At 42.0% G+C, this 11000-nt stretch overlaps 1 protein-coding gene across 5 annotated transcripts in view; it reads left to right on the top strand.

Moving 5' to 3' along the window:
- The first annotated feature begins 534 nt into the window (after positions 1 to 534).
- The window catches only part of rin2b (Ras and Rab interactor 2b), a 59019-nt gene continuing 48553 nt past the window's right edge, over positions 535 to 11000 (top strand). For all 5 annotated transcript variants that reach the window (XR_016116144.1, XR_016116145.1, XM_089005505.1 and 2 more), the window contains exons 1-2: positions 535 to 787; positions 7273 to 7418. Coding sequence is in view for 3 of the 5 variants with exons in the window: in XM_089005505.1 (XP_088861631.1) it covers positions 7353 to 7418 (66 nt within the window). In the remaining 2 variants the exon portion in view is untranslated. The remainder of the gene's footprint in view (positions 788 to 7272; positions 7419 to 11000) is intronic.

The following is an 11000-nucleotide window of genomic DNA, read 5'->3' as shown; positions in this document are numbered from 1 at the left end:
TTGTACTGTAAATAGCACAGCCACCTTATGTTGATGAAATACAGATACATATAACAATATGCTTTTCTTATACCTGCACGATAGTTTTTTTTTTGAAGTCTTGCTCTTTCAACAAATCCAGCAATCAAACATGCAAATCACAAACACCAGACATTACACTATACAATGTATATACTGTACACGCGCATCTGTACTGTATGCTGCAGTTTTTTGGCAAATATAGCACTGTGTTGCTTGTGTCATAACATTTATGTTGTTAACCTACTTGGATAGTCATACATTTATTTTTATTCATTTCCAGAGTTGTTAGGAGCGGTTTCACATTTTCTCCTGAGCAGTAGAAAGTTTCGTAGATATGTGCCTCGTTTTACATTCCGGTGGCGTTTTGGGGGGGGGGGAATAAGGCATCTTTCTGTTCCTCCACCACAAGAGGGTAGGATAGGACAAAACGTCGGTCGGTTAAATGTATTGGACATGAAAAGTGATGAGCGACAAAAAAAAAAACATTTTTTTTGTGCAAGCAAGGCGTGAGTCTCGTCACATTATGGCCACGAATCTTGACGGGACACCGACAAGAAGTAACTGTTTTTTTTTTCTGATGTCGACAGAAAAAACGAGGACGTCTGCTGGAAAGTATGCAAGCGTGTGTGAGTCAGCGCCTTTGTAAACACTTCTGGTGAATCCCGCAGACGTCCGGCGTCGGCGAATTGAAAAGAGGAGATTCGAAAACATTCTGCACCGGCTGACGAATGTCAGACAAAAGGACTTATGAGGACCCTTCCGAAATGTGAGTAATATTTTTGTGAGACACAACAAAGGCCGGTTTCATCGCTCATATTCATCATGCAATGTAGTTTACAGTCGGATGACGCTCAGAAAAAGTTTATTTTTTTTTTGACGTCGAGGTCAAAACGAGTGATTCCTTGCGGTGGATTTGGGCATCGTGTGTGCACTTTTTGCCATTAAACGCGCAGGCAATTTAGACATATCCGTCAATTTCCCAAACAGCTTCATCCTCATTATGGTCGCAGAAGGTGCCGGAGCCTATCCCATCCGTCTTCGGACACCGTTTTGATTACTTACAACGGACCACGCTATTTTTTTATTTATCACAAAAAGTACAATTTGAGCGAGTGTCTTTGAGAAGAATGTTTGTGGCCATGGCGTGATATCATCGCTCCTCCCTTTTGTTCCACCACTTCACTTCTGTCTGAACCTGTCTGAAACTTTTGTGGATGCCACTTGACTTTGGAAATCACTAAGCACACGGAATTCAATTTTCGGCTCTTTGTACTTGGTTGTTTCTTTTTTTTTATCTTGGATTACTTTCCCGGGTGGCCTGGTGATGGACTAGTTCGCTCGTCGACTTCTCAGTTGCAGAGGCTCCAGGTTTGATTCAGGCTCCAGCCTTCCTGTGTGGACTTGGCATATTCTCCCCGACACTGCCAGGGCTTTCCTTCCACATTCCAAAATGCGCAGGGGCAGATTGAACACAAATATGCATATCTGGCCCACCATCACTCACGAAAACAGTTGCGTCAACTTAAATTTGACAAAATCGTCTATTTTTCTTAGGAAAATGAACGGTCATTCAATTTTGATTGTATCAGTCATGTGTGCAGCAAACTGTAAATCAATCAGTGTCTCTTGAATGCCCCCTTTTCAGTGCCAAAATAAGTACAGTGAGACCTCAACTTACGAACTTAATTGGTTCCCAGACAGAGTGTGTAAGGCGAAAAGTGTGTGTCTCAAAAAAAAATCCCACAGGAAACCATTAAAATGGGAATAATCCGTTCCCGGGTTTCCATAAAATATACTTTTCAACTAAATAAGCCTTAAAATTACATACAACACACCTTATTCTATGTACAATAAATGTGCTATTGTATTGTAATGAAAGAAATACACTGCACCGTATAATAAAGTCACTTTATTTACATTTGTGATGGTCATTTATGGCTTGATGGAATGGCGTTGGAGGTCGAAGGTCAAAGGGAATTGCTGTTTGGAAAGAGAGGCACATTACATGAGGACTGTAATTAAAGAAATAAACTACTGTAAAATAAAGTTTTATTTACCTTTTTGATGGTCGTTGATGGCTTATGGAAGGAGAGTCACCTTCCATAAGGACTGTTGGTAACTTAACCTCTGGTGCTGTTCGGTCGTGTGCTTCCGCCGAAGATCAGTTCGCCAGCCGTGGTGGGTGTGTATTATGAAAATAGTGCTTATTATAAGGTTTAATTTTCATAAATTTGAAGTTTGTAAGACGAAAAGTTTGTAAGTTGAGGTCTCACTGTACACCCACGTCTTGGTCTACATCCCATTGCCATTGCTGCTATTGTGGATAAAGGCATGTGAGATCCTATCAAGCGACATAATATAGTTTACATATCATAGCTGTAAGGCCCAATCCCCCCGATGTGGATAATGACAACTTTTTGAGAAAGACATTATTTAAAAAAGGAAAAAAAAAACTTGTAGTGTGAGGTTCCAAACAGAAGTTTGTACTCTTTGGAGTTTGCTGCCCACCGCCTGCTTTCCAAGCTTTCCTCAGGCCAAGATTTCATATCCCATTTCACATTTGCATGAAACAAAGCCACACCAAATCTACCTTGAATCATTAACTTACTATATATATAACAAAATAAGAATTTGTTAAGTTGTAATTGATGAAAATTAGTCAGAAAATGGAAGGTTAAGAGTCCACTTGTGAGTTGTGGTGCTTAAACTGTACTGTATGATGCCAAGAAGCGAACACATTTGACGCCACCAGATGACGTTGCACTGGGTTGACGAGCCGTCAATGTGACTTGCACGTTTCGGCATCCTTAAAACGGGCCGGACGTGCATATGCAATTAAGCTGTATTGACTTGTAAAGTAAATGCATATATGTCTGAATGCTGGAATGCTTCATTGAAAAGTCGATGAAAAGGTTTCTTCATCCGTCATCTGTATCTCTTTGAAGGTGTTTCGCTTTTTATCCAAATGCTTCTTCAGCAAACTAAAGACTTATTGGTAGTATCCGCCATATATATATATATATATATATATATATATATATATATATATATATATATATATATATATATATATATATATATATATATATATCTGCTCTCAGGTTGGGGGGAGCAGAGGACTACTCCCTGCGGCTCCACTGATTGTTTCTATTGTCCTGACTAACGACTGGCCCGATTGCTCTATTTGCTCTGGTATCACCTCATTAGCATTACTAATCCTATGCTGCCTCAGCAGGCTGTTGTATGAACGATCCAAATTGAACCTCCCACCATTATATTGGTTTAGTGAAGAATTTAGCTGTTTTATGAAAATCGTTTCTTTTACTCCCTTTTCAAACCATCTATGTTCTTTCGCTAAGATTTTAACCTCATTGTCGTCAAATGAGTGGTTGCTAGCTTCTAGGTGCATATGTACAGGCGATTGAGGCCCACTAGTATTACCGTTGATAATACTACCATTAAGACTTTAGTTCGCTGAAGAAGCATCTTGGATAAGAAGTGAAACGTCCGACACCTTCAAAGAAGTACAGATGTCGGCTGCAGAAACCTTTTCATCGATGGGCCACTACTGTACGACTGAAAGCTTACACAGACGTATTCATTGAAAAGTATAAATATTAATGCTAAGCCTGGTTGCTTTTGGAAGATTTTTCATGAAGAAATGACCTTTATGGAGGTATGGATCAAGCATACATCCTACATGGCACCAAAAGTTGCCATTATCCAATTAAAATAGAAAATGTCTCATTACAAAAACAATGAAACAAACCAGTTGAGTTTGAGTGTTCGTCTTTTTATCGCAACTGAAAGGTTTCATGGTCACTTTGCAGTTCCCCTCAAATTTATGATAATTGGGATAGTATGTGAGCACTTTGAAAACGTTCCAGGTGTCACTGAGAGCACAAATACAGTCAATTTGAGGTGAACCATGCACATTTCAAGATGATGATCATGGGAATGCTGACATGCTATTCTTGTTCTTGAGGGAAGGAAGCAGTGGAATTCCTTTACACCCCCAAAATAAATAAACAAATAAATAAATAAATAAATGCTTTCCTGTGTATCCAAAACAACGTAGGCCAGTGTGTTCAGATGAAATCAGGCAGAACCACTGACCCAGATTCTGCTCTGTTGTCTCATACAGCGGTGCCGAAGCAAGGATTACTTTGACATTTGTTCAGATGTGCTTCGTCAAACGTCGTGTTGCTTTCAAGGCCTCGATCACCTTCTGTTTCTCCCATTTTTGCGTATACTGTAGATGTGACAAAACCATACCTTTAAGTCTGCCTTGAAATACATTGTTTCACTTGGTGCGGACCGAAAATTGACGATAGCACCCAATTGGTCCTGCTAACTCTGTGTTTACAGCAAAAAGCAATCAAGTTAGTTTGAAAGGGAGTGCGGTGTCCCATTTCACTGTATGCCTTCGAGCAAGGAATCACAAGTCTGTGCTCTTAAACTACTCTCTACTATTCATTTACACACCCCTGATCTAATGCCAGATGTTTTTGTTACCCTCCCACGTTCTCGTCGCGGCGGTCCCGTGCGCCCGAGCGCCGCCACCCACCCGCCTCGGTTCTAGTCCTGCCCGCGGCACGCCTCCCCCCTCCGGTGCCATCATATGGAACGATTACTATGCGAGAGTGAGATGCTGGCTGGCTGGCCAAAGTTGCCGTTGTCGTGCCAGGCGTAGAATAAAAAAAAAAAACGGTTCTGGCGGTCGTGGTCATAAGTACGATTGGTCGTAAGTCGGACGTTGCCTGTATAAAAAAAGATTTCCCTTGCTTCCAATGATATTCACATTGTATTTGCTCAAAATCCAATTTACAAGAATGTGAAGGTCGTTACTACCCGAAGACCACTGGGATATGACCCTCGTGTGCACAAGTGGTTCTGACAATATTATAATTCAAATTTAAAGGACAACCGACATCACTTTTTTGTTTCCTAACTGACATCAGAAAAAATGTTTTATAGCATCTAAAATACCCAAAACACACAATATATTTTTAGTCAAATGCAAAACACCAATAAAAATGACTTAAAGTGTCCAAAATCTGCAAAAAGAACCCGGAAGTGGCCAGACTTCAGAAGGTCCCGCCCCCTTGTTCGTGGCGTCACCCCAAGACGTCTTGCCATGCTGGAGAATCAAATCAATGGCTTCAGATTTAGGGAATATGCTTTCTTGTTACTCATCCAGTTATGAATATGATTCAAATAGTTCTGAAGAGGAAAGCATACATGTTTGCAATCGATTAAATAATTTATTCTGTGCCATTTCGAGGCAATAGGGAGGGGAGGGATGTAGCACTAAAAAAGAGGCATAAAATGGCGACAAAGCTCCGTGTAAGGAATTAATCAGCCCATTTCCACAGGCTGATTAATGCCTTACACGGAGCTTTGTCGCCCTCTTCTGCCTCTTTTTGGTGCAGCACAAAGTTTTCAGACCAAACAAGTACAACAAAATGCATTGACGTGATGGAAGGACTGCTACGATGTGTCCTTTTTTCGGTCAGGGGCGTTCCTTCAGTGACGTAGGGTGTGGACTCGTCACCAACTCAAAAACAACACTTCCGGAATATTCAGCGCGAGTCTTAAAACGTAAAATATAGCTATATGCGGTGGAATATTTGTCAAATGCGCTCAGTAAAATTCATTTGAAGCCATTTTACAAATTATGGACACAACTTTTCCGGAGACGTCGGTTGTCCTTTAAGACAGTTAACACCGCACTTCCCAATAACAGTTTTATTTTGAAATCCTATTCACAATACTTCTGGTGCCTTACCTATCCAACTGACGCAAACTGAAGACAGCTCCAGTGTCCGGAGGAACCTTTCCACACAATGCTATCACAACACTTGGAAATGTTTTATGCCTATTATACATACTATTTTTTATATAGACAGTGATATGTTTTGCACGTGGCTGTATATGATACTCATACACAAGGTCACGTCAGCGTCGCAAAGCAGTGGCTCGGCGACTGCACACACCTTTTACGGCGGTTGCATAAAATCGTTGACAAAGCAAGTTGTCTCGTGTTTTTGGACGCAACAATCTCATTACTGTAATAAGTGCTTCCAGTCTTCATGTTGCTGAATTAAAGTTTCCTCGTGGTGAGCAAAGATATATATACAGACATCCATTCCCGGAATGGTAAGGGGTTGCTGTGGAGTGGGGGGGGCTCTTCCTGTGTGAGTCACATGCATATCTGGTTCAGATGTTTTGCCAGGAAGAGAAGGACTGACGTCATGATTTCAGCCTGACGAGAGAGAAAGAAGTTAGGGGAGGCAAAAAGAAGTGAAGGTTTGCCAGAACGGATGGGAGGTGGGGGAAGGCAAAAACAGCTGATAGGAAACACACACAGAATAATATACAGTCTTAAAATGGGTTCCTTTACATACCCCAGATTTTTGAATAACAGTGTGTGCAGTGAAATCGAAATGATCAATGTTCTCTTGCTAACAGATGAGATTGTTGTCTTCGGGCAGTTGTTGGACAAAAGTCACTTCATTTTTGGTCCAAACTTAATCCTGCCCATTTTATAGTTTCCATGTCTGCTTCAATCTTGACCCGACCTTTATATGCTTGGATTCAGTTTCACGCATGCCGCAGTTTTTTCTTTTCCCCCTTGACATTTGCACCTCTGACACAGTATGTGTGGGTTAGTCTTTTTTTTTTATTTGGAAGGGTTTCAGCCAAGCACATACCCTAAATACATTCGAGTGGCAAGACTGGGTGAGGAAAAGCTACTGTGCAGGAAGCGGGAATTTCTAAAAGGGAAAATCAATTAAAAAGATGAGACTATGAAAAGTACAGTAAAGTCTCGTTATATCGATATTCAAGGGAGTCCGAAAAAATATCGATATAACCGGGACTATCGATATATCCGACCCTGTTTGCATGTAATTTTCTCTGTGCGTGCATAGAAATAGTATCGATATAACCGGGACTATCGATATAACGAGACTTTACTGTAACTATATTTGAAGTGAAAGGGTATAAAAAAATACAAAGAAGCAGAAAACCTGAACAGGAAATTGTGAATTCAAAGTGGCAGAACCGTTGGAGACACTGAAGTGAAAGAAGTGGAATAATTATAGGCTGTTAAGAAAAAAGGCCAACTCAGGCTGAATGACTCTTACAAACTGGAAAAGGTGACGATGTCTTCCTCCTCCACCATTAGTGAAGTATTGTGTGTGCGTGTGTGTTGTCACGTGTGCGTGCGGGTGTATCTGTGACCCTCAGAGCTCCGGCCCGCCCATTGATGCAGATGTAAACACACACCATCAAGCAGACTGTCAACATGAAAAGTACAGGATAACAAAATGGACTCCAACACGCGAAGCGACAATCCAGATGTTACGATGATTCGAAGTGGCAGCTACTTCAAGGTAAGCACACCGTGGCAGACTGAAAATACGTCCAAAGAACATTTCTAGCTCGGGAACATGTTATATTTGGAGTTGCAAGATGTTTCTGCATCATAGAAATCTCAGTGCTTCTCTGTTTATCGTTTGGATTTGACAACTTGTTTCAGACAATTTCAGACAGCAGGGATTTGAAAGGAAGGCTTTGTTCCCCCCAACCAAGCAACCAGGTCATAGAAAGTGCCATGTTTGGGTGGTTATTATGTAAATTAGACCAGTGGTATGCCACAGGAGTCACAACAACTCTCACAGACATACAGCAGATTTGGAAATCGGCTGCGAACAAAAGCTTGACTTGGTTATGTAATTTCACTCTAGGTGGGTGGGCAGACATTTCAGAGACCCAACTATTGTAGTTTAAAGGTTAACAATCATGAATAATAATTATTCATACCTTCCTTACCTTTCTCTATCTTATAAATCCGTATATTCACCTGACCTTCCTTAATTTGGTCAGTAATTTTGTGGCTATATCTTAATATACTGTGCCTTAGCAGCACCGACATATATCATTTTCTAAGAATTTCCTCTCGTTACTTCACAGAAAGGTTTAAAAGGGAGTTATTTGGAATTCATGTTACCAACGGTGTTGAAGGGCGGCTTGGGAGACCTGTGGTTAGCGCGTCGACCTCAAAGTGCAGAGGTCGTGGGTTTCATCTTGGCTTTGGCTTCCTGTGTACAGCTTCATGTTCTCCCCTGGCATACAGTCCACATTCCAAAAACGTGCATGGCATGTGAGTGTGAGCGTGGATGGTTGTTCGTCACTATGTGCCCTGCAATTGGTTGGCAACTGGTTCAGTGTGTCCCCCTGCCTACTGCCCGTAGACTGCTGGGACAGAGTAAGGCACCCTTCACAACACTTATTTGAAAAGTGCCGGACACAATTTGATGCACCCCCCAACTGTAATATATACAATTACACCTTGGAAGAAGCTTTTACAGCGGACATAATCAGAGACACAGGTCGGAAAGTACTTGGTGTATCGAGTGGAAGAAAGGTAGATAAGGAGACTTGGTGGTGGAATGGGGAGGTGCAGGAGTGTATACAGAGAAAGAGGTGATCAGAGAAAAAGTGGGATACTGAGAGGACGGAAGAGAGTAGACAGCAGTACAAGGAGAAGCAGCGCACAGTTAAAGTAAAGGTGGCAAAGGCCAAACAAGAGGCCTATGATGACTTGTATGCTCGGCTGGACAGCAAGGAAGGTGAGACTGATCTTTACAGGCTGGCGAGACAGAGAGACAAAGATGTTAAGGACCTGCAGCAGGTTGGGGTGATTAAGGATAGAGATGGCAATGTATTAACATGTGCCAGTAGTGTGATGGCAAGATGGAAAGAGTACTTTGAAGAATTGATGAATGAGGAAAATGAGAAGGAACAAACAGTAGAAGACATGACTGTTGTGGACCAAGACGTAGCGAGCATTAGCAAGGATGAAGTGAGGAGGGCGCTGAAGAGGATGAAGGGGGGAAAGGCACTCGGGCCTGATGATTTACCAATCGAGGTATGGAAATGTCTTGGAGAGGTGGCGGTGGTGTTCCTGACTGGGTTATTCAACAAGATCTTTGGTGGTGAGCAGATGCCTGAAGAATGGAGATGAAGTGTACTCGTGCCCATTTTTAAGAACAAAGGAGATGTGCAGAGTTGTACTAATTACAGAGGAATAAAGTTGATGAGCCATACAATGAAACTCTGGGAAAGAGTAGTTGAAGCTAAACTAAGAGCAGAAGTGAACATTTGTGAGCAGCAGTATGGCTTCATGCCAAAAAAAGAGTACGACAGATGCAATGTTTGCTTTAAGAATGCTGATAGAGAAGTACAGAGAAGGTCAGAAGGAATTGCATTGTGTCTTTGTAGATCTGGAGAAAGCGTACGACAGGGTGCCCAGAGAAGAGCTGTGGCATTGCATGAGGAAGTCTGGAGTGACGGAAAAGTATGTCAGAGCGGTGCAAGACATGTATCACGACTGTAAGACAGTTGTGAGGTGTGCTGTCGGTGTGACGGAGGAATTCAAGGTGGAGGTGGGACTCCACCAGGGGTCAGCTCTAAGGTCCTTCTTATTTGCTATGGTGATGGACAGGGTGACAGACGATGTTAGACAAGAATCTCCTTGGACCATGATGTTTGCAGATGACATTGTGATCTGTAGCGAGAACAGGGAACAGGTGGCGGAGAAACTAGAGATGTGGAGAGGAACAGCGCCCTGGAAAGGAGAGGAATGAAGATCAGTCGCAGCAAGACAGAATATATGTGTGTGAATGAGAGTGATCCAAGTGCAAGAGTGATGCTACAGGGAGAAGAGATAAAGATGTTGGAGGATTTTAAGTACTTGGGGTCAACTGTCCAGAGAAATGGCGACTGTGGAAAAGAGGTGAAGAAGCGTGTCCAGGCAGGCTGGAGCGGCTGGAGAAAAATGTCAGGTGTAATGTGTTATAGAAGGGTTTCAGCTAGGATGAAAGGAAAAGTGTATAAAACAGTGGTGAGACCAGCCATGATGTTTGGACTGGAGACAGTGCCACTGAAGAAAAGACAGGAAGCAGAGCTGGAGGTAGCAGAGCTGAAGATGTTGAGGTTTTCTTTGGGAGTGAACCAGGTTGGATAGGATCAGGAATGAGTACATTAGAGGGACAACTCATATTAGAGGCTTTGCAGAGAAAGTCAGAGAGGCCAGACTGAGATGGTTTGGACATGTCCAGAGGAGAGAGAGTGACGATATGGGGAGAAGGATGCTGATCCTTGAACTGCCAGGCAGGAGACCGAGAGGAAGACCGAAGAGGAGCTTTATGGATGTGGTCAAAGAGGACATGATGGTAGCTGGTGTGAGAGAAGAGGAAGCACAAAACCGGGATAGATGGAGGACATTGATTCGCTGTGGCGACCCCTGAGGGGAAAAGCCGAAAGGAAAAGAAGAAGACACCTTGGAAGAAGCTTTTATCAACTTTAGGCACGCACACACAGGCTATTCTGACACATTTGAATGAGTGTCATGACAACAATATCAAGTGAAGCAAGCAATGCCAAACAAGATGGATTAAACGTTGTACTAAGTTCATCCTGTCTACTTGATATCTAATTTAAAGCAGATTCTTTACTTGTAGACGACGAAACATATCAGGTATCTGAACACCTACACTGTCTGTAAGTAAAGAATCTGCTTTAAATAAGATGGATTAAAGTCAAAATCAGCTTTATTGTCAAATATGCTAATATGCATGACATACAGCAGTCAGCACAGATGAAATTAATGTCCTCTCTGACCCAGCGTGCAAGGCACTTATAACATGGCTAAAAAAGACATACAATTGACAACAGACAATACATGTAATTTCTGAATGTAAAGTGAGGGAGTGTCGTATGGAAAGTGAGGTAGTGACGTATGTAAAGTGAGATAGTGACATATGTAAAGTGAGGTCGTGACGTATATAAAGTGACGTAATGTAGTAATGCAAAAACGCACAACAAGAAAGGGTTGACGTGGTTGATGTGTGGTCTTGCAGAAAAAACGAGAAAGAATAAAAAATAGAGTTCAGGATGATCGTACAGCATGT

Source organism: Hippocampus bargibanti, linkage group LG10, assembly GCF_051943395.1.
Source record: "Hippocampus bargibanti isolate YZ-2025 linkage group LG10, ASM5194339v1, whole genome shotgun sequence".
NCBI lineage: Eukaryota > Metazoa > Chordata > Actinopteri > Syngnathiformes > Syngnathidae > Hippocampus > Hippocampus bargibanti.
Note: the sequence above shows the minus strand (reverse complement) of the source record. Positions and strands in the feature narration are given on the sequence as shown.